Source organism: Echinops telfairi, unplaced genomic scaffold (genome assembly GCF_000313985.2).
Source record: "Echinops telfairi isolate 266 unplaced genomic scaffold, ASM31398v2 ScPeMD7_9;HRSCAF=40, whole genome shotgun sequence".
Classification (NCBI taxonomy): Eukaryota; Metazoa; Chordata; class Mammalia; order Afrosoricida; family Tenrecidae; genus Echinops; species Echinops telfairi.
This window is the reverse complement of record NW_022103906.1, coordinates 46,622,921-46,643,666: the sequence shown is the minus strand read 5'-3', so window position 1 is coordinate 46,643,666 and position 20,746 is coordinate 46,622,921. Positions and strand designations below refer to the sequence as shown.

The 20,746-nt window shown below is 50.4% G+C and overlaps 1 protein-coding gene across 1 annotated transcript in view; it reads right to left on the bottom strand.

The window, feature by feature from the left end:
- Nucleotides 1–2,698: 2,698 nt before the first annotated feature.
- The window catches only part of PRAG1 (PEAK1 related, kinase-activating pseudokinase 1), a gene marked incomplete at its 5' end in the record, with an annotated part of 71,554 nt that continues 53,506 nt past the window's right edge, over nt 2,699–20,746 (bottom strand). Inside the window, one exon of the mRNA XM_004696184.4 lies at nt 2,699–4,110. Within this exon, the coding sequence (XP_004696241.3) occupies nt 3,037–4,110 (1,074 nt within the window). The remainder of the gene's footprint in view (nt 4,111–20,746) is intronic.

Here is a 20,746-nt window from a genome sequence, read left to right as displayed (position 1 = left end):
CGGAGATTAAAAATGTGCCTCCTGAGACATGTGCTTCCAAAGGCACTGCCTCTCCCTGGCAGAAGGTCGGGTTCTCCCCTCTATTGTTTATTTACTCCAACTAAGAAACAGCAAGACAGCAAAAGTCAGCAGATCAAGGGCGGAAAGTTTGCCTGGAAAATTCCCAGGAATAAATGTTTGCCAAAATCCTGCCCTCTGAAGCCGCTGTGTCCCACAGAGAGTTAGGATTTCCATGTGCAAAAGCTCTTTCTTTCTCTTGGATAAACATAGTTGGAGGCTGGTGGTAGCCAGTTCTCTCTTCAACATTCAAGCCCTATTGAAATGACAAATGTGCCCCAGGTGATGTCTTTACCCCTGTGGATGGAAATGAGTGTGTGCATACAGTGGGAGGCTGGCAGGCGGAGGGGGCCAAGAGAAAAATGAATAAGCATAAGGGAACCTGGAGCAATTCCCTCACTCTGGGGGCTAACCACATTTGCAGAATTCCGGGACAGCCTTTCAGCTGTTGGCATTTGCGTTAAATTGTCTTCGGTTATTAAGAAGTTTTCATAATTAGTCATGAGTTGGGAGATTGTCCCTTAGGAAGAAATATAGGGCAGCAGTTCTCAACCTGTGGGTTGCAACCCCTTTGGGGGGTCAAACGACCCTCTCACAGGGGTCACCCGATTCATAACAGTAGCAAAATTATAGTTCTGAAGTAGCAACGAAAATAATTTTATGGTTGGGGGTGGGTCACCACAACATGAGGAACTGTATTAAAAGGTTGTGGCATTAGGAAGGTTGAGAATCACTGATATAGGGGGTTCTGAGTGGTGCAAAAAAGTAACGTGCCTTTGGCAGCTCATGCCCTCCCAGAGATGCCTCAGAAGGGCTGACAATCTGCTTCTGAAAAAAAAAAAAAAAAAAGCCAATGACTAGCCTGTGGAGCACAGTTGCACTGTGATGTACACAGAGGGCCCCAGGGGTTGGGATCCACTTTAATGGCAACTGGTGTTAGAATCTAAGGGTTGAGTCCCTTCAAACGAGCAGTTATCGACTTTCCTTCAGCAAAACTTTGATCAATTGTTAAAAAGCAGACATCATTTTGAGGACTATGGTGCACCTGATTTGAGTCATGATGTTCTCAATTGCCGTGTCTGTCTGTGAGATAGGTCAAATAGCTGCGCAGGGAACAAGGAAGACCGGAGGAGGATAGATGCATTTGAACTGTGGTGTTGGAGAAGAACAGTCATTATCCATGAACTTCAGGAGGAACACACAGATGTCTTCCATCAGGATGCGCCCTAGAAGCTAGGATGGTGAGGCTTTGCCTCACTCAATGTTAGACGTGTTATCAGGAGGGACCAGTTCCTAGAGGAGATAGCATGCTTGGGAGTAGAAGGTCAAGGAAAATAGGAAGGCGTTCAATGAGATGGAGTGACACAGTGCCTTCCACAATGGGCTCAAACACAGGCGCAGGGCTGGGCAGTGTTTCCTTCTGTTGGCAGTGTTTCCTTCTGTTGTACAAAGGGCTGCTAAGAGACAGAAATTACTTTAAGATCCCTAACAACATGTCTTGAGGAGCAAAAATCTGGTGCCTCTTCATTCTCCTCATGCATTTTAAAAGACACTACTGTACCTAGTAGATAGTAATAACAAGTGTGTTATTCACTTGGGACATTGGGAGCACTGGCGTGGCAATTAGGCACCTGAGTCCTAACCTGCTCTACCATGATCTGGTGTAATGAAACGGGATGTCTGCTACCGGGCCCCACCCATCTCCATCTCCTCCTGCTGCCCCAGGAGGCTGGTCTTTCAGACTCCGTTACCCAGCTGCCCGGCTTCTCACTGCTCTTGATCTGGAAATGAGAGGTTCAAAATGAAGAGAGAGATCTGGTAACCTTCACTGTCTAGCAGAATCAACCTCAGCAGTACATCCCTTGTGGGTGGCTCTTGCTCAGACAATCCAGCCTTTGTCTGCCTCTTAACCCTGACACCTTTGTAAGTAGAAAGCTGTTTTGTGGTGGTTCCTAGATGCTGTGGAGTCAGTGTGTGCAGAGTAGCAATGCCCCACCCAGCATTTCAAAGCTGTGTCTTTTCTGAAGCTGTCTGGCAGGCCTGTCTCCCGAGGCACTACGGGATATGTTGGAAATGCCAACCTTTGGCTAATAGTTGATTGTGTGCACTGCGTATTCTGAACCGTTTGCTGTAGATTCTGTTGTCAGCCAGGTTTCTGACTGATACAAAGTATCAGAACGGTAAGAGCTGCGGTAGGGTGGAATTCTCAACCATAGGGATCACATGGGCTATGCCCTAGATTCCTAGTAGATTACTGATGGGGGTAGAGGCCGTGGGGATCAACTGTCTCTAATGTGCCTGGGTATATATACAAGCGACTACTTTATGAAGAGTGGGGAGACCAAGGACCCTCTAAGTTAAGGTGACCAGACATCCCGCTTTTGGCGGGACAGTCCGACAGTCCCGATTCCCGTGGCGTTTTAAAAACGTCCCGATTTTTGGAAAGAATGCATGACAAGCTAGGGTATACGGTTTTCGGCTGCCATGTGGCTATTTTGCCAGGATATGAGTTTTATCAATGGTGTCCCGCTTTACCGATGTTAAAATCTGGTCACCTTACCTAAGTGGGCCCTCCCACTGCTTCCAAGGCTTACACGGATGGTTAGTACCTGGGAATTTCAAAAAAAGCTTTGCTCACAACTCAAACAAATGTGTTTTTTAATATAATGGAGTTTTTGTTGTTGTTAAAAAAAGAAAAACACAAATTTCACAAGAGGGTTGGGTGAGGTCAGAGTCCAGGCTTCATTTTGTTGGCAGAACAGGCTGGGGGTGATGACGGACAGGGTGAGAGGAGGAGGCCAGACCGCTTTCAGATGACCATATTTATATATGTATATATATTATATCCAAGTCTAACGGTCATTTGTACCATTTCCCAGGGAGATGCTGATGTTTCCACGGCAGGGCAAGGGCAAAGGGGTGGGGTCCGGGCTGGGCCGGCTAAAGTGCAGGCTGGCTGGGGGCTCGGCCGGCGGGGCCTCACAGCAGCTGCAGGAGCTTCAGGGTCTGCAGCAGGGCTCCGGGCTCCGCAGACGCCAGGTACTGGCAGCAGAGCCAGTCTTCCAGCTCCACCCCGCGCCTGCGGTCCACGGCCTTCTCGGCGAACTTGATCATCATCAGAGCCCGCTTCATGTCGATCCAGTTCTGCAGCGTGCCGCACAGCGCCTCCTCCGGGGAGCCCGGCTGCTCCATCAGCTCGCGCCGCGGCCCCCACAGCAGGCACTGCAGCACCCGCTTGGCCTCGCCGATGCGGATGCGCTTGATGGGGTCGGCCTCGAGCAGCAGGTGGGCGAGCTGCTGCAGGCCGGGTGAGTAGAGGGACAAGCTGGGCAGCGGGGGCAGGTCTTCCTGCCGGTAGTCCTGCTCCCGCAGCTGGGCGCGCACCTCGAAGGGGTTGGGCTGGTGGAGCAGCTCATAGATGAGGATGCCGGCCTGGAACTCGTCGAACTTGCGGTACTGGGAGGCAGACACTATCTCGGGCGCCAGGCGCGCGTGGCTTTTCTTCTGCTGCGGGTTGGTGCCGCCGGGCTTCTGCTTGGCCTTCAGGAAGTTGCTGATGATGAGCCGGGGCAAGTGCTTCTCGCCTGGCATTCCCCGACAGGTGGGAGGTGCGGTGGTGGGCTGGCTGGGGACGGCTGGCTGGGAGGCCTGGGGCGGGCAGTGCACCAGCAGGAGGTTCTCCAGGCACAGGTCCCGGTGGATGACCCCGTGCTCCTTCAGGCGCTCCAGCCCGTCGCAGAGCTGCAGGAGCAGGAAGCAAACCCTGCGCTCGTACAGCTCCGGCTCGGCGCGATGGCCGGCGGCCGAGGCCCGCACGAAGTCAGCGGCTGTCTGGTGGGGCACCTCCCGAGTGATGACTACCACGCAGTCCTGCTCCTGGGCAGGGGGGTGTGAGGGCAGGGCCGGCAGTGGGTCCTTGGGCGCGTCAGGCGACGTGAGCATGCTGGAGGGCACAGAGGCCACAAAGTGGCCGCAGTCCTGCTGGATGTTGAAGTGCACAGGTACGGAGGGGCTGCAGTAGGAGGCTGCTTTGGGCTCAGGAGTTTTGCAAATCTGCGAGGAAAAGGAGAAGAGAGGTCAAAAGTAGGGTCCACTGATCTGGTCCACAAGCAGTGCGGAGACAACTCCATGTCCTTTAATATAATCCCTTACCTCACAGTGGGTCATAGAGACCAAAATGGGCGTGCTAACACAGTAACGATGTTAAGAGAAAACATAAAAGAACCTTTGAGACAAAGTTTTGTGAGAAATGACACTCAAAGAAATGAGAAAGTGGACCTCCGACCAAGTCAAGTCTCTCTCCATGCTTCAGAAAAGCACAGCTAAGAAAGTGAAAGAAGTGAGACACCAGGAAAGAATGTTTGCCAACCACATGCCCACACTTACTGCCATCGAGATGATTCCAACTCATGGCCACCCTGCAGGGCACGGTAGAACTACCCTGTGGGTTTCTGAGACAGTAACTCTTTACCAGGGTAGAAAGCTTCATCTTTCTCCCACAGAGAGGCTACTGGTTCCAAACTGCTGATCTTGTGAATCATAGCCCAGTGTGTAACCACTACACCACCAGGGCCAAACACATACCTGATTAAAAGAACACCCACCCACCCCCACCAACAACAAAAAACTAGCACCTTTATAAAGAACTCTTACAGTCAAAAAGATGGTCAACAACTTAATTCTAAAATATGCAAAAGGTATGAATGGAATCATGACAAAGTGATTCAGCATCATTCTTCTTTCAGCTACCAAGCTGATTCTGGCTCCAGAGTAGAATTGTAATAGCCTCAGTAAAGCCATTTTATAGTAAGCAAACATTCTGCCCCCAGACCATAAGTGCAACCTCAGCCAGGCCTTGCAACAGACTCTCCTGTACAAGGAGGTTGTGCTTATCCACCTAACTGTTGCAAGATCTGCTTCTGTACCAGTTGCTTGCACAGTTCAATTGTTTAATAAAACCCTATAAAAAAAACAAGTCTGGAAGGGTTTGGGGCCAGTCACTCTCTTAGACTCAGGTGGCTGTTCCCTGCGCAGGTTCTTTTTTTCTCCTTTCTGTCCCCCTTAATAAACTGTTTTCCTTCTTACCAGAGACTGAGTTGTTCTTGTCCGGTTCATGTACAACATTTTGGAGGCTCCACCAAGATGTGGTGTCCAGGTTGTACATTAGCGGGACAAGCGAGACCCCAGGAATGGGTGTTCTCCTCAGCCTGTGCCGCAACTAGGGAAAAGCCTTGGAGAGACGTTCCTCCGCCCCGGTTGCTGGGCCTGGTCCTGAGCGCTATAGAAATTGGTGTGTACATCCTGAATTGGGAGAGTAGGTTCGGATGGACGCAACATTCGGACGCTCCCAGAGGGCCAGGGAGACGTTCCTGTGTTCTCCTGTTCCTGTAAGTTAAATGCCCTGGTGGTATTATTTTGTTATTTGTCTTGTATGTCTAGGGTGGTTGTTCCTTGTTTATCGGTGTTTTTGTCCTTATGTGGCTTGCTCTTGCTCCCGCTCGTTACTCGTTATTATTTAATTTCCAGCTGCCGGAGTAAAGATCATGGAACAACAGCAGTTGTCTCCACTCCAGTGCCTTTTAAATAACTTCTCTGATTTTTCTAAAAGGTCTATGTCAAATCATGGGTTTAAAACTAAGGCATTCTGCCTTAGGTCCTTTTGTGAGACAGATTGGGTTGCGGGAGTACCTGGCTGGCCTTCAGAGGGCACCTTTTCCCTGCCCATCCTGTATCAAGTACGAAGGTTTATCTATGGAAAACCAGGTCACCCGGACAAAATGCCATACATCTATGTATGGGTTTATATAACCTCTGACCCTCCTCCACATATTCGAAAGTTTCTTCCCCGGGAGTGGGGGGCGCGGACGATATATGTAAACTCCAAGGGTGAGCAAAATAAGCCTCTAGGCCAGATGAGGCTTCAGTGGGCATTTTCCCATTGAGACAAACTTCCACCCCTGGGGGCAGATCAAGCAATCCCCTTTATGGTTTATGTTCCTTTTTCTACTAGTGATCTTTACAATTGAAAGCAACAAAACCCATCTTTTTCTGATAAGCCCCAGGGTTTAATCCCTCTGCTGGAAACTGTTTTCCATACCCATAAGATTCTATTCAGGGCAGACAGCCAGCCAGTGGTTGCCCCACGTTTGCAAGAAGCCTTGTTTCCAACCCGGTGCCCGCCATGGGACCCCAATGACACGCAGGGCAGGGAAGCCCTGACCAGGTACCGCCAATGTTGCAGGGCCTCCAGGGGGCTGCTAGAAAGCCCATCAGTTTGTCTAAGGTAAGCAAGACAGTGCAGAGAGATACGGGTGAGTCAACAGCCGCTTTCCTTGAACGCCTAATGGAGGCTTATAGGCTGTACACCCCAATCAACCCTGAGGCCCCTAAGAATTGCTGGGCCATTAATATAGCATTTGTAGCACAATCAGCCCCAGCTATCCGCAAAAAGCTGCAAAAGCTTGAGAGGTTTGAGAGTAAAAATCTTAGTAAGTTAATGAATAAAATAGCCCAGAAAGTTTATAATAACAGGGAGGATCTACCTATAACCTCTACAAGGCAGATGGCAAAAATCATGGTGGCTGCCCTGCGGGAAGAAAAAGCAACCCAAAGCCTGCTACAACACTTGGTCCACCTTGGGTATCGGGTGTCTGAAAAAAAAAAAAAAAAAAAGGCCCAAGTATGTGTCACAACAGCCACCTATTTGGGCAATCAACTCCAGGTGGGGCAAAGAAAGTTATCTACCAGCAGGGTCAATGCGGTCTTGCAGATACCTTTCCCAGAGACAAAGCGCAAAGTACGTGAGTTCCTGGGCACAGTGGGGTACTGCCATCTGTAAATAATTGGCTTTGCAAAAATCGCCAAGCCATTGTATGAAAGCACAAAAGGAGAGGGGCAGGAAGTCCTGAAAACTGAGCGAGAAGCTGCCTTTAAAAAAACACCTAAAAGGGGCCCTTCTGTCGACCCCAGCCCTACCTCTTCTGGATCTGCAAAAACCATTTGAACTGTTTGTCGCAGAAGGTAAAGGGGTCGCCGAGGGGGTCCTTGTACAGCACCTGGGACCGTGGAGAAGACCCGTGGCCTACATTTCAAAAAAAGCTAGAACTGGTAGCAGCCGGCTGGCCAGGATGTATGCGGGCCATAGCAGCTACTGCTGCAGTATTGGTAAAAGAAGCATCAAAGCTCACGCTGGGCCAGGACATTACTGTCACAGGAGGACACTCAGTGGAAAGCCTGCTAAGAAGCTCACCTGACCGCTGGATAAGAAATGCCCGTGTGCTCCAATACCAGGTACTATTGCTAAACCCACCCAGTGTCCAGTTTTCTAAAACAGCCACTCTCAACACTGTTGCCCAACAAGCTGGCCAAGGAGCCAATCCATAACTGCATGGAAACCCAAGGAAACTCAAAAGTAATTAAAGAAAACCACCTGGCTAACCAAGCAGCCAAGGAAGCAGCCGTGGGTGCTCTAAACCTGGGAGTGACAGCAGCCCTAATCGAAGGTAAGAAGCCGCCTACTCTGCTCCAACCTAACCTACCTGTTCACCCTGTCTATTCTGAGTCTGAACTTCAGTTAGCCCAACAGCTGGCCAGTGTCAAAGACCCGGATGGATGGCGAATCCTGCCCGACTACCACAGACTAGTTCCAGAGGCAGTAGGGCGAGAACTAGTGGACCATTTTCATAAAACCACTCATTTGGGAGGAACCAAGTTGTAGCAATATTTATCTACACGGTACAAAATTCCAAACCTCCAGAAGTGGACTCAAGCAGCTGCTGAATAATGCATCACTTGCGCCCACGTAAATGCCCCCCACCGGGTTCATCAACCACCTCAGCATCGAGAGCAAGGTCACTCCCCGGGCCAATACTGGGCAGTGGACTAGTCTTTGTTGACACCTCTTCAGGATGGACAGAAGCGTCCGACCAAGGCAGAGACAGCCATCGTGGTATGCAAACTGCTGATAACTGAGATCCTCCCCAGGTTTGGCATTCCCTTACAAATTGGCTCTGATAATGGCCTGGCCTTTGTAGCCCAAATTTCTAAAACTATTAGCAAAGAGTTATGCATTAATTGGAAACTTCACTGTGCCTACCGGCCTCAAAGCTCAGGGCAGGTAGGAAGAATGAATAAAACCCTAATAAGAGCTTTAACTAAATTATGCACAGAAATTGGCGAGAACTGGGTCAGACTTCTGCCTTTTGCCCTATTACGCGTATACTCCTTACCTTAAAAACATTGTGCCTTATAAAATTATGTATGGTATACCCCCTCCCTACTTACCTAGGGTGAGAATGGAGCAGTTGGCTCACCTCACTAATATTAAACTTTTAAAGTCTATACAGGCTGTACAGGAAATCCACAGCACTAACAACGCTTTGTTACGCCACCTCCACCATCCAGACACCACAGGGACACGCCACCAAGGGGCTACAGCCTGCTGAGGACTCCGCACCCAGGAAAAGCACCCGGGGCGGTGGCACCCGGCCGCCCCAGTGAGCTTCAGATGAGCCACAGTCATTGGCTTGGGTCTCACAGCTGCTGCCTGGAAATGACCTGGTGCTTGGAAAAGGAGGGGGCAAAAGTACAGCAGCCCAGTGGCAAGAGTGAATAGCTGGCTGCAGCAGCAGAGAGAGAACAAGAATGGGAAGGCTGAACAGAAAGGCCCTCTGAAGCAGGGCGGCCTGAGGAGGAGCTAGAAAAAATAAAGGCCTAGCATGAAAGGATTGGAGCTAAGCATCAGGAGCGTGGTTTGCTTACTCACCTCTAACCATGCTGGACTGTGTGTATTTATATTCAGGGGAAGCTGGGTGGCAGCATTTTAATACTTACTCCAGGGTTAAAATAGGACCCATCCTAGTGCCCCTGCTCGTGGGGTCGGGCATTGCTGGGTCCGCCTCAACTATAAAATACTTAGCCATCAAATTGATAATAATTTGCAAGACTTAGAAAACTCAGCTGAAGTAGTACTGCAAAATAGGCGGGGTCTTGACCTCTTACTCCTCAAGCAAAGGGGTTTATGTATGGCCCTAGGAGAAACCTGTTGCTTTTATGCCAATCATTGAGAAATAATTAAAGATAGTTTAGCCCTAGTCAGAAAAAGACTTAGTGAACAGGAAGAAAGTAGAAAAGGTCAAGAAGGATGGTTTCAACAAATGTTCAACTGGTCACCCTGGCTCACCACCTTAGTGTCCAGCCTAGCTGGCCCGCTATTCTTGCTTTTAATAGGACTGACCTGTGGGCCGCTCATCATCAACAAACTAGTCCAGTTTGTGCAGGACCGAATACAATCTGTTAAGTTGTTGGTGCTTAGCAAATCATATGAGCGGCTAGCCCAAAGTGAGCTGCCGCAGTCGTATGAGAGCTCACACCTGGAAGATTCACAGGTGTAACAAGAACAGCCATTTTATGTTAAGCAAACATTCTGCACTAGACCATAAGTGCAACCTCAGCCAGGCCTTATAACATTCACAGAAAAACCAAATAGCCCCTTGTTCCTAGAACTGGCAACAGACTCTCCTGTACAAGGAAGTTGTGCTTATCCGCCTAACCGTTGCAAGATCTGCTTCGGTACCAGCTTGCTTACACAGCTCAACTGTTTAATAAAACCCTATAAAAAACCAAGTCTGGAAGGGTTTGAGGCCAGTTAGTCTCTCTTTAGACTCAGGTGGCTGGTCCCTGAGCAGGTTCTTTTTTTCTCCTTTCTGTCCCCCTTAATAAACTGTTTTCCTTCTTACCAGAGACTGAGTTGTTCTCGTCCGGTTCGTGTACAACAGAATCAATCACCCCTCTGAATGTCTGAGACTGTAAATCTCTACAGGCCACAGACCCTCACCTTTCTCCCAAGGCGCCGCTGTGGGGGTGGATCACAGACTGTGTGGTTTGGCAGCCCATCCAGTGCTTAACCCATTGCGTCACCAGGACTCTTTAGGGAAATGCAAATCCAAACCACAAGGGGATACAGGCTCGCACTCCTCAGCAGAGCGGTGATAATAATAACATGAGAGACGATAACGAGTGTTGACGGTAAATGTGGGGAAATGCTATATGGTGCAGCCACTTGGGAACAGATTGTGAGTTTCTTAAAAAAGCTGAGCATCGCGCGATATGCTAAACGTGTGACCTGGCAAGAATGGATCCCCACAGCTGCACAGGGCAGGCGGTTTCCTGATTTCTGAGAAGACGTCAAGTGTCGACAGGATGGGCCGGAAAAAGTCTCAGGAAGTCAGAGAGAGTTCACACACGCAGCCACCCTTACTCCCCACTCCCCATCCTTCCACCTGACAGCTGTGTTTGACCTCTGGGAGCAGCAGGCCCCATGTCACTGTCATTTGGCCAAGGTCTCTTAGGCTGTCCTGGATGCAGGTTCAAGATGCGGTGAATACCGGGAAAGGCAGACACCCACCAGAGAAGGGAAATGCGAGCGTCTTCCATTGAAAGGAGTAAAGGACAAGTGTGGCTGCACCTTGACTAAGGAGGAGAACTTTTGGGAACCTGGAAAAACAAGGCAATCCTGTCGAGTTTGGCTCTCACAGGTCTCACTGTACAATGCTTACGAGAATGGAATGCTCCTAGGGCTGTTATGTGTGTATGTATGGATTGATATGTATTTTAGCCCAGTGTTACATGGAAGCCACACACTCGTTCTAGAGCGAGTCACAGCTGCTGAAAGAAAACAGAGTTCTCCAGGGAACTGGAATCCCAGGTGCGCTCTGACAGAGGGAGAGAGCACCCACACACACAATCTCAGTCTGCATGGGGGTGGCGCCTGGGGGATCCATGCAGCCTCGTTCCTTCCCTTCAGCCTTGCCTGCTTATGCTAATGACAGAGCCGGCCACCTGAGGATCTCTAGCCACCTGTTCCTCATCCAGCGGTCACTCTGCCCATGTCTCCAGCCCAGGATAATGACCGCCATTGCCCTATCATGATACTGTGAAGGGGATCGAGGGAAGGCAGGTCTGTGAGAGGGTTAGTGCCACCTCACACGTGACGGATGCCCAAGGATCAGTGTGATAATTCTGAGAACAAAGGCAGCCCACGTCTACCCAGAAAATAGCGTCTGTCGAACAGTCCAAAGCAAGTCTTCAGGTGGCTGCGTGGCCATGCTTGGATGATGACAGCCGGGTGTTTATAAAGCACCCAGAGCTTACAGGTGATGTTTTCTAGAACTTGTATTGTAAACACCTCTTCACAGGGATTTATTTACATGGCAGCTATACAAACCTTCACAGCATGAAACCTGGCACAAAAGAGCTCAGCCTGAGGAAATTTTTCGAAAGCCCATTGGAGGGAAAACACATTAATTGAGTAATCTCCCTATTATGGAAGTAGGATGGAAATCAAAGAGGAGTACACTGTATCCCAGGTGCCGCTTCCTGTTCACACTTATAAAAATGATTTTGAAATACATGTTTGAAGGTCATTGCTTCAGGCTCTTTCTGTACTCAGCAGGCTGTGATGCTTTTTAAATGACAGCCTTTTGAAATACGATTGAACTAAAGGAAATTTCGGGGTTCTTAAAAAACTGTAAGCCCCTCATATACATACCCACATGTGGGGGGAGGTCAGATGCTTAGACATCCTCCCTGGAGGCAGACTGGTGTCTTGCCACAGGGCCTGCTCCCTGCTGCTGGGGACAATGCATTATTTCTCCCTGAGGCTTGGGACCATTAGCTTGGTTCCTGTAGGTGAAGTTCACACCCTACCAATAACGGTCTCTATCAGTTGAGCCAGGGAACAGTTGATCCAGGGCACAAGTCAAACAGTCTCTGTGACATCCAAAGTTAGGCTGCCATCCTGTATCTAGGATCCGCCCACCTTGTCACATGTATACCCCCCAATCCCTCCTCTTTCTATTGTGTGTATGTCCCTAGACCACCCCCTCTCATTGCTGTATAACCTATAGTGCAACCCCTTCCTGTGACGCATGTCTACCTGTAATTAGTGGGCTTGCATGCCCCCAAAAGGTATATAGGCCTAGGTTAGCAAAAGCGATCTTTCTCCTCTCTTCTCCCTCTCCTCTCCCATGCTCGCTCCCTTGTTCCCTTGCCCTCCCTCCTTCCCTTCCCCCTCTCTCCACGTGGACCATCAAGCGAGGCTGAGGTAAGCAATGCTACCATGTAATTGTATGGCTGGATCAATACCAGGACGGCTTCTAGCAGCAAGTGTCCTTGAATCTCCCCCACCCATGTGGAGCTGACCAGAGCTGGCTGAAACAACTAGCAGCAAGTGTCCTTGAATCTCCCACACACACCTGCAGAGCTGACCAGAGCTGGCTATGTAACCTGTCAGCAGCTTTGCAAGTTTTTTTCTTTCTCTTACTCACGGCCCGTTTTGCTCATGGCCTGTTTTGTTCACTGCCTGTTTGGCTTTGGCCTGCTTTGTTCTCAGCCTGCCGCTCTGCACCCTGCACCAGCAGGGCCCGTTTGGCTTCAGTGCTCACCTTGCTCTCGGCCCGCCACTCTGCACCCAGCACCAGCAAGGCCTGTTTGGCTCAGTGCCTGCTTTGTTCTTGCCCACCGCTCTGCACCCAGCACGAATACACCCGAAACCAGGAAGACACCTTACATTCCAGAAACCCGGACATACCCGTCCATATATAAGCATCACCCTTGTAGCCTGCAGTGCGACTCCCCCAGCCCAGACGTTGTGGACTGTGGGACTTCACCCAGGCTGGGTTTTTCTCCCCAATAAAGCCTGTTTGTTCTAATTCGACTGATTTGGTTTCTGGCGCCTCTCGACTACCTTACGTTGGTGCCGAAACTCGGGAGTAAGGACCCCTTCGGTGGTCAGGGGCCAGGCCCCCCGCCCCAAGGGACTCTTCTACAACCGAACACGGCGGTCGAGAACAGCGCGGTCGGTTTTGGACTGGGGTAAGTCCTACCCTGCCACCACTCTGTCCGAGCCTACCTGTCCTGTGTTGTGGTCACGCCAAGGACGGCTTTCTGCTTCAGTCCGGGACCCTGTGACCTGAGAGACGTCTCACTAGCAGGGGACCACCTCTGTTTAGAGTTTCCTCTAACTGGGGGGATGCCTTGTCTTAGGGGAGAACGCTCCGGGGTGTCGGGGCATCATGGGCAATACTGAGTCCAAAACTAATCCTAAGACCCCCTTCGGCTGTCTCCTAACTTTCTCCAAATGGAAATTCTCTCAAAGCCTCCGTAAAAAAAAGCTAGTCTTTCTGTGTACCATCGAGTGGCCTCAATACCCCTTAGACAATCAGTCTAGGTGACCCTCCGAAAGCACTTTTAATTTTGGCATCCTCACTGATGTAAACAATTTTTGCCGCCGCTCAGGAAAATGGTCAGAGGTTCCGTATGTTCAGGTTTTCTGGAATCTCTGAGACCGCCCGTCTCTATGCGTCCAGTGTTCCACCTCACAGGTCCTTTTAGCTAAATCAACTGAAAGGAGCATGGTGTAGAAATCAAAACTTGAAAATAACCCCAATGCTCCCTACCATACCCTAGCACCTTCCTCTGCACTTACTGAAAAGCCAGACACTCTTAGGTTCTCACCTAATCCTCCTCCTCCCTCCCAGCCTCTGCCGCCCTATGCACTGCCACTCTCCCTCCCCTCGCCATCACCTTCCCCCTGGCTGCTGGTCAGCCCAACCCTCCGCTCTGGTCCTGCCCATTTCACCACCCCCTGTCCCCCCTATCTCCCCTCCTGTGTCAGCACATACGTGTTCCCACCTCCTGCCTCTTAGCGAAGTAGCAGGGGCTAAGGGTGTGCGACGGCTCCATGTTCAGTTTTCTCTCCAAGACCTGTCCCAAATTGAAAAGGGTCACGGTTCCGCAGGGGTCTGGTGAGCTCTCGCTGGCCCTTAAAATCTGGGGAAAAGAGTTTAAATCTCGCGCTGGACCATACCCAAATCCAAGGTCTCCCAGGTGAACAGCCTCTGGCATGTTGAAACAATGTAGGTAAGGGAAGTTGGCAAGCTGAATCCGTAACTTCAGAATAAGGATTGGCTGTAAGGACTGGGGCACGAAGCAGGAAGGGTGGCGTCTAAAATCGCCACCGCTGCCCCCCGGGTGCCCGGGACCCTGTCGGGCCCACAGCCCCACAGCGGATTCCTCCCCCAGCCCCGCCTGCAACGAGGGGCATCCCCAATCCCCACTGAAAAGGAAAAGAAGGTGCAGGCAGGGATGGAGAGCCCCGGGCGTAAAAAACAAACAAACAAACAAAAAAAAAAAACCAGCATTGGCTCCAGCCACGGAGTGCGCCCAGCCCCGCTTAAAACAAAGCATCGCAAAGGCCCGCAGTGGGTGTTGACGCGATGTGATTTCTGCCCAGTACTCTGAAAGTCAAAAAAGCACGGGTAAACGGCAGAAGTAACTATAACTCTCTTAAATAATCAACTTTAAAAATCTTAAAGAGGTAACACAGTGGAAGGATAAAAATCCCGCCCTTTTCCTAAACTGCCTCCAGGAGGCCTTGACCCCGTTTACAAAACTGAACCGCCTCCAGGAGGCCCTCACCCAGTTTAAAAATGACCCCCAAACCCCTGCCGGGGCAGCTGTTTTTGCCTTCCACTTTATCTCTCAGTCAGCTCCAGATATAATAAAAAAATTTTTAAAGCAGAAAAGGGACCACAAACCCCATTACAGGATCTGGTAAAAACGGCCTTTATAGTCTTTAGCACCCCAAAGGAAGTGGCTGAAAGGTGGCCCTGCAACCCAGGCTCTGGTACCTGCCCTAATGCCAGCAGGGGAGGGGCTGAAAGATCCTCGCACAAAACGGGATGCAGCCCTGCCAGGGGCTTGTTTTAAGTGAGGTAAGGACGGACATTGGGCCTGCCGATGCCCAAACCCCCAACCCCCCACCAAGCTGTGTCTGGTGAGCCGCCAGGAAGGGCACTTGAAGTCTGACTGTGGCTCGCTGGCTTCTCCTGGCTGTCCCAGCAGCCGGGGTCAGCCGGAGCCTCATCACAGGCCTTCCCGGCTGGGGAACTTCTGGGGCTCGCTGAAGAAGACTGAAGATGCCTGCACTCGGACACCCCAACAACCCCAGCTGAGCCCGGGGTCACCATTCAGGTAGCGGTAAGTCCACCTCTGGTTTATTGGACACGGGGGCTATTCCAACCTTCCTTCGTATGCCGGGCATAGTCTCCCTTCCAAGGCCACTGTAATGGGGACTGATGGCTCCTCCTCAACACCCAATCAAACCCCTTCGTGCTCTGCGTCTTAAACCAATACCTTTTCCCCATCCATTCCTAATAACCCCCTCATGTCCTGCTCCATTGCTCAGAGGAGACATTCTACAATGCCTTAAGGCCTCCATTTCCCTAAGGCCTCAGCACCCTCATGCTGCCCATCTCCTTTTAGTGGCTGTAGCCACCCTGGGGCCAGACGCTCCCCCCAGAGCAAGATTCAGCCTCCAAGAGACCTCCACCAATTCCATGAGCACCACCCCGGTGAGGACTGGGCAACTGATTTTATACACATGCCTAAACAGAAACATCTTAAATATTTGTTAACTTTGGTGGATACCTTTTCAGGGTGGATTAAAGCATTCCCTATCAGCCAGGAGACAGCAAATGTTGTCACTCCAGCTCTCCTAAAATCGATAATCCCTAGGTTTAGCCTTCCACACGCTATCCTGTCTGACAATGGCCCAGCCTTCATTTCGCAGGTGTCCCAACAGGTCTGAGCTGCCCTGGGAGTAAATTGGAAGCTACATATTCCTTATCGCCCCCCCACCTCGTCAGGCCAGGTTAAGCGTGCCAATGAACTTATAAAGTCTCAGTTAACTAAGCTCTCCTTAGACGTCCGCCTCTCTTGGCCAGATCTCCTTCCTGTTGCCTTAACCCGCCTCTGGGCTTCCTTCCCCCAGGGAGCCCATGGGTCTCAGCCCATTTAAAATTCTATACGGCCGTCCATTTGTCCTAAACTATTCTCTGCCTCAGAATGAAAGTCCGCTTTCAGCTTGCTTACCCACTCTATCTTTGCTCCGCAATTTACTCAGGTCCTACGCAGACCAACACCTTCCAGACGTAAAAAACACCTCTTCTGGGCACCAAACCCCTAACTTCTCTCCAGGAAATCAGGTCCTAGTAAAAACTGGTCCCGCACCTGGCCCTGGACTCCAGTCACAGTGAAAAAAACCATACACCGTAATACTCACCACCCCATCGGCAGTCAAACTGGTGTTGGCTTTCATAAACACGGAAGTGCGGTCACCCAGCCACCGGTGGCAGTTCATAGTTACCGAAACCTGGGCTGATGATTCGGGAACCCATTCACAGGTTATAGGCAAAAAAGTATTGTCAGCCTGAAGGCTGCCAATCTCTGGTGTCAGTTACTGTAAAACCTTTCACTGCACTCCCCCAATGTGGTCCCACCCCCTCCTTTGTTTCTTTTATGACCAAACCAAATCCAGCGGTTGCAGCACTAAATGGGTAAAAGAAAATGGAGGATGGCCAAGGAATTCCTGTGTGATGCACAAATACCAAATGGATCTGGACGAAAAGCGGAAACAAAAGTATCATCTCACCTGGTAACCATCATAACGGTGCTTTTTGATCAACATCCCTGACCCCTGGGACACTCACTGGTAAAAAAATACCCGCCCCCCCCAAATCTACCAGTATCCGGGTTCCTCTTACCCTTATCAATCTATATATATCTATTGTGCCTACGTGTGCAGTGGCTGGCCGATCAAACCCAGCTAGTTCAAAAAGCCCAACAAGAAAAACCTTTTCCTTGGTTCAACCTTATCCAGGAAGGAGCAGCCCTTCTTAACAATTCCAACCTGGTTAATCTTTCCTCTGGTTTCCTTTGTGCTGCCCTCCATCGATCTCCTCTGGCAGCAGTACCTTTACCTCAACTGTTTAACTGCACGAAAAAAGATACCTTTCCACCAGTAATTAAAGTTCTCCTGTTCCACAACCCATTGCTAAAAAATGGCCATTTTGCTATTCTGACCCGGGACAAGGTTGTAACAACACCACAAATAACCTGACTTTTCCCCTCAATGCCCCCCCAGGCGGATTCTTTTGGTGCAATGGCACCCTGACAAAAAACGTTTCCTCTCCTTCCCCATCCCATCTATGTATGCCGGTCACCCTGGTTCCCCAGCTAACTATGTACACAGCCCCTGGGGTCAACGCTCTGCAAAATCCCTCCCATGGCACCACCAGACACACACGGGCAGTGTTCCTCCCGGTCATGGTTGGTTTAGCGGTAGCCTATTCCTTGGTTGGCTCAGGAATGGGGGCAGGAGCCCTATCCCACTCTCTGAGCTCTTCACAAAGCTGGTCCTCCAAACTCCAAGCGGCAATTAAAAACACTGCACTATCTTTTAATCGCTTACAGCACCAAATAACACCCCTAGCCCAAGTAGCCTTACAAAACAGAAAAGCCCTAAACCTCTTAACGACCAATAAAAGGGGACCGTATATATACCTGAATAAAAAGTGCTGCTATTATGTTAATGAAACCGGGCTGATAAAAACCAGTATAAACAAACTTCATAAGTTGGGAAAAAAAGCTATCTGGTCAGACCCCCGGCATCCAACAAGGATGTTGGTGGTCTACTCAATTCCTTGGTTGAGTTGCTCCCTTAACAAACCCTCTTATAACCATCTGTGCTATGCTACTTCTGGCGCCTGTTTGCTGAACTTTCTTCTCAACCAATGCAAAAAATTTCTCGTGTTGTCGTTAATCAAATATTATTACACCCTTACTGTCCTCTCCCACAGGAGCCAGACATTCCCAACCCATAAGCCCTCCCACGCCATCCCAGTACCCACAGGAAGTAGCCAGAAGAGTCGTCGCCCATATCACCAAAGAGTTGGGAATGTATGGCCGGATCAATACCAGGCCGGCTTCTAGCAGCAAGCAACCTTGAATCTCCCCGACCCATGCAGAGCTGACCAGAGCTGGCTGAAACAACCAGCAGCAAGTGGCCTTGAATCTCCCACACACACCTGCAGAGCTGACCAGCGCTGGCTATGGAACCTGTCAGCAGCTTTGCAAATTTTCTTTCTTTTACTCACGGCCCGTTTTGCTCACGACCCGTTTTGTTCACTGCCCATTTGGCTCAGTGCCCACTTTGTTCTCGGCCTGCCACTCTGCACCCAGCACCAGCATGGCCCGTTTGGCTCAGTGCCAGCCTTGCTCTCAACCTTCCACTTTGCACCCGGCACTGACAGGGCCCATTTGGCTCAGTGCCTACTTTGTTCTCACCCACCACTCTGCACCCAGCACGAATATACCTGGAACCAGGAAGACATCTTCCATTCCAGAAACCTGGACATACCTGTCCATATATAAGCATCACCCCTGTAGCCTGCAGTGCGACTCCCCCAGCCCGGACGTTGTGGACTGTGGGACTTTGCCCAGGTTGGGTTTTTCTCCCCAATAAAGCCTGCTTGTTCTAATTCGACTGATTTGGTTTCTGGCGCCTCTCAACTACCTTACAGTAATGTGTCTGACTGCATTATTGTAATATCTCTTCTATGGCTTATGCTCTTGATGACTTTAATATAATATATATGCATCTCAACCGTATAATTGTCCTTACTGGACCTTCCGTGGTCAGTGGTGGGGGGCTGGCCCCCCAACATTATACTACACCCACAGTGATCGGTGCCCCACTGTGTCTGAACCTGTCCACACCGCTGGTGTGTTAGTCACTGGCCTGGGACGGCTTCTCCTGCATGCTTGGGGCTGTGCCAAGGGAGCCTTGTGGGTGCAGCGGCTCCATGCATCTCCCAACAGCCCCACCATGCACTCTAGTCCCCAGGAGAGGAGAGACGGAGGCTTCCAGAGGTTACTTGCTCAAGACTATGGTTGCTAGTCATCTGGAGTGGCCTCCCTTGCTTGACGATCCCATGTGAAGCTCCACTCCAAAGAGCTTTCCACACTGTGGCTTTTCAGAAGTACATGGCCAGCCATAGGGGCTCCTTTCTGGGTTCAACATCGGCTGGATTTAAATATCAATCCGGCCACTGACTGGTCCCGTAACTTTTGGCAAGTTAGTATTGCACAGTCTGCCTCACCCTTACAATAAGGGGCAGCGGTCACAGGGAGGGCTGAGGGGGAACACTGCAGGTGCAGCGTCTAGTGTGGGGCCTGGCCCAGAATGAGCACTCTGTGAGAAATTGCTACGGTTGTTGCTCTTGCTGGGTTTTTTTTGCTGGAGCCACATGTGGCACTGAACCACCCGGATTGGGTTTGCAGGTATTGTACAAAGCAGGTCAGCGTGGTTGCTGAGGGGCCTGGGAAGTGTTGGCAGGGCCCCCCTTTTCTCAAGATTATCAAAAGCCCAGCAAACACTCCCAGCCCTGAGCTCCCCAGCTAAACCTCTGACATTGTGCACAGAGATGTAAATGAAGGAGGCAAGTAAATGGGAACTAGGCTGGATGAGTTTCAAAATCAGTGAGCTGGGACCTCTGGCAAGACCTTGCCTGGACAGGCAGCTGTGTGCAGGGCGCATGCTAACGAGTTCTATGGCTGCAAGCTGGTCCCAGAGCATCTTCCCACCCTTGTGGGGTGGGGCCGGGTGAGCCTGTCTGTGGGTGTGTGGGGAGTAGGGGGAGTGCTCCTCCGGCTGGTCAGCTGACCACATCCGTCCCACAGACTCTCTCCCTAGCTCCGTTCATTTTCAAGGTGTCTGCCTTGGATTTTGGCTCAAGCCACCCAGCTCCAATTTCTTTCTTTCTTTTCTTTTTGTCTCAGACCTTTGGTTTTGCTCCAACTTGGAATGTTTGACCTCAGCCAGGTCTCATTCTAAACTTAGAGCCATGGTTTCATTCGTGGTTGAACATTTTGGCAAAGTCCCTGTCCTCCCGGCCATCCTCCTCCTCGACATCCTCCCCCAGACAAAAGAAGAGGATGGTAGAGGGGGTAAGGTCCATCAGCCTTAACACATCCCTAATTACAGAAAGCAGATTTCTTTTAGACCACTAAAATGGCAGCGTGTACTTTGGACCTGTTGTCAGGAGAGACCAGTCCCTGGAGAAGGACATCACACTTGGAAAAGCAGCGGGGCAGTGAGAGAAGATGAGAAGAATCAACACCGTGGCTGCCGCCAGGGGCTTCGGCAAAGGAACAATTGTGAGGATGGGGCAGGACCAGGCAGCGTTTCATTCTGTTGTGCTCAGGGTTCAGATGGGTCAGAACCAACTTGATGGCACCTAGCAATAACCAAGGACGAATGAACTCTCAGACCGTTAATGCACTGCCCCCACCCCTGCCTTCACATCTTCACAGCAACCCTGGTGGTGTCGTAGTGGGTTATGCTTTGGGCTGCTAACAGCAAGGCAGTCATGGGAATCCACCAGCCACTGAGGGAGAAAGAGGAGGCTGTCTATTCCTGTAAAGAGCGACAGTCTCGGAAGTTCTACCCTGTCCTATAGGATCACTGTAAGTCAGAATGCACTCTATGGCAGTGAGCTTTGATTTGCACATATTCATGGTGTAAGCCAACAAGAGCCTGCTCTAACTCCTCAAGGCAGCCTGCTTCCCCTCCGCACCCCCCACCCCCACCCCCGAAAAAAAGGAAGCAGCATAAATTCTTGTGTCTATAAACTGATGTGGGGAAGAAACATTAATTTCTTTTGCAAATATCTAATTGAAACATGTACTGTGTGTCTGTTTCATCCTTGAAACCATTACTGTTTTCAGGGGGAATGCAGGGTCTTGATTATCCAAGCTACATGATAGTCAAGCAGGCACTACGTGTGGT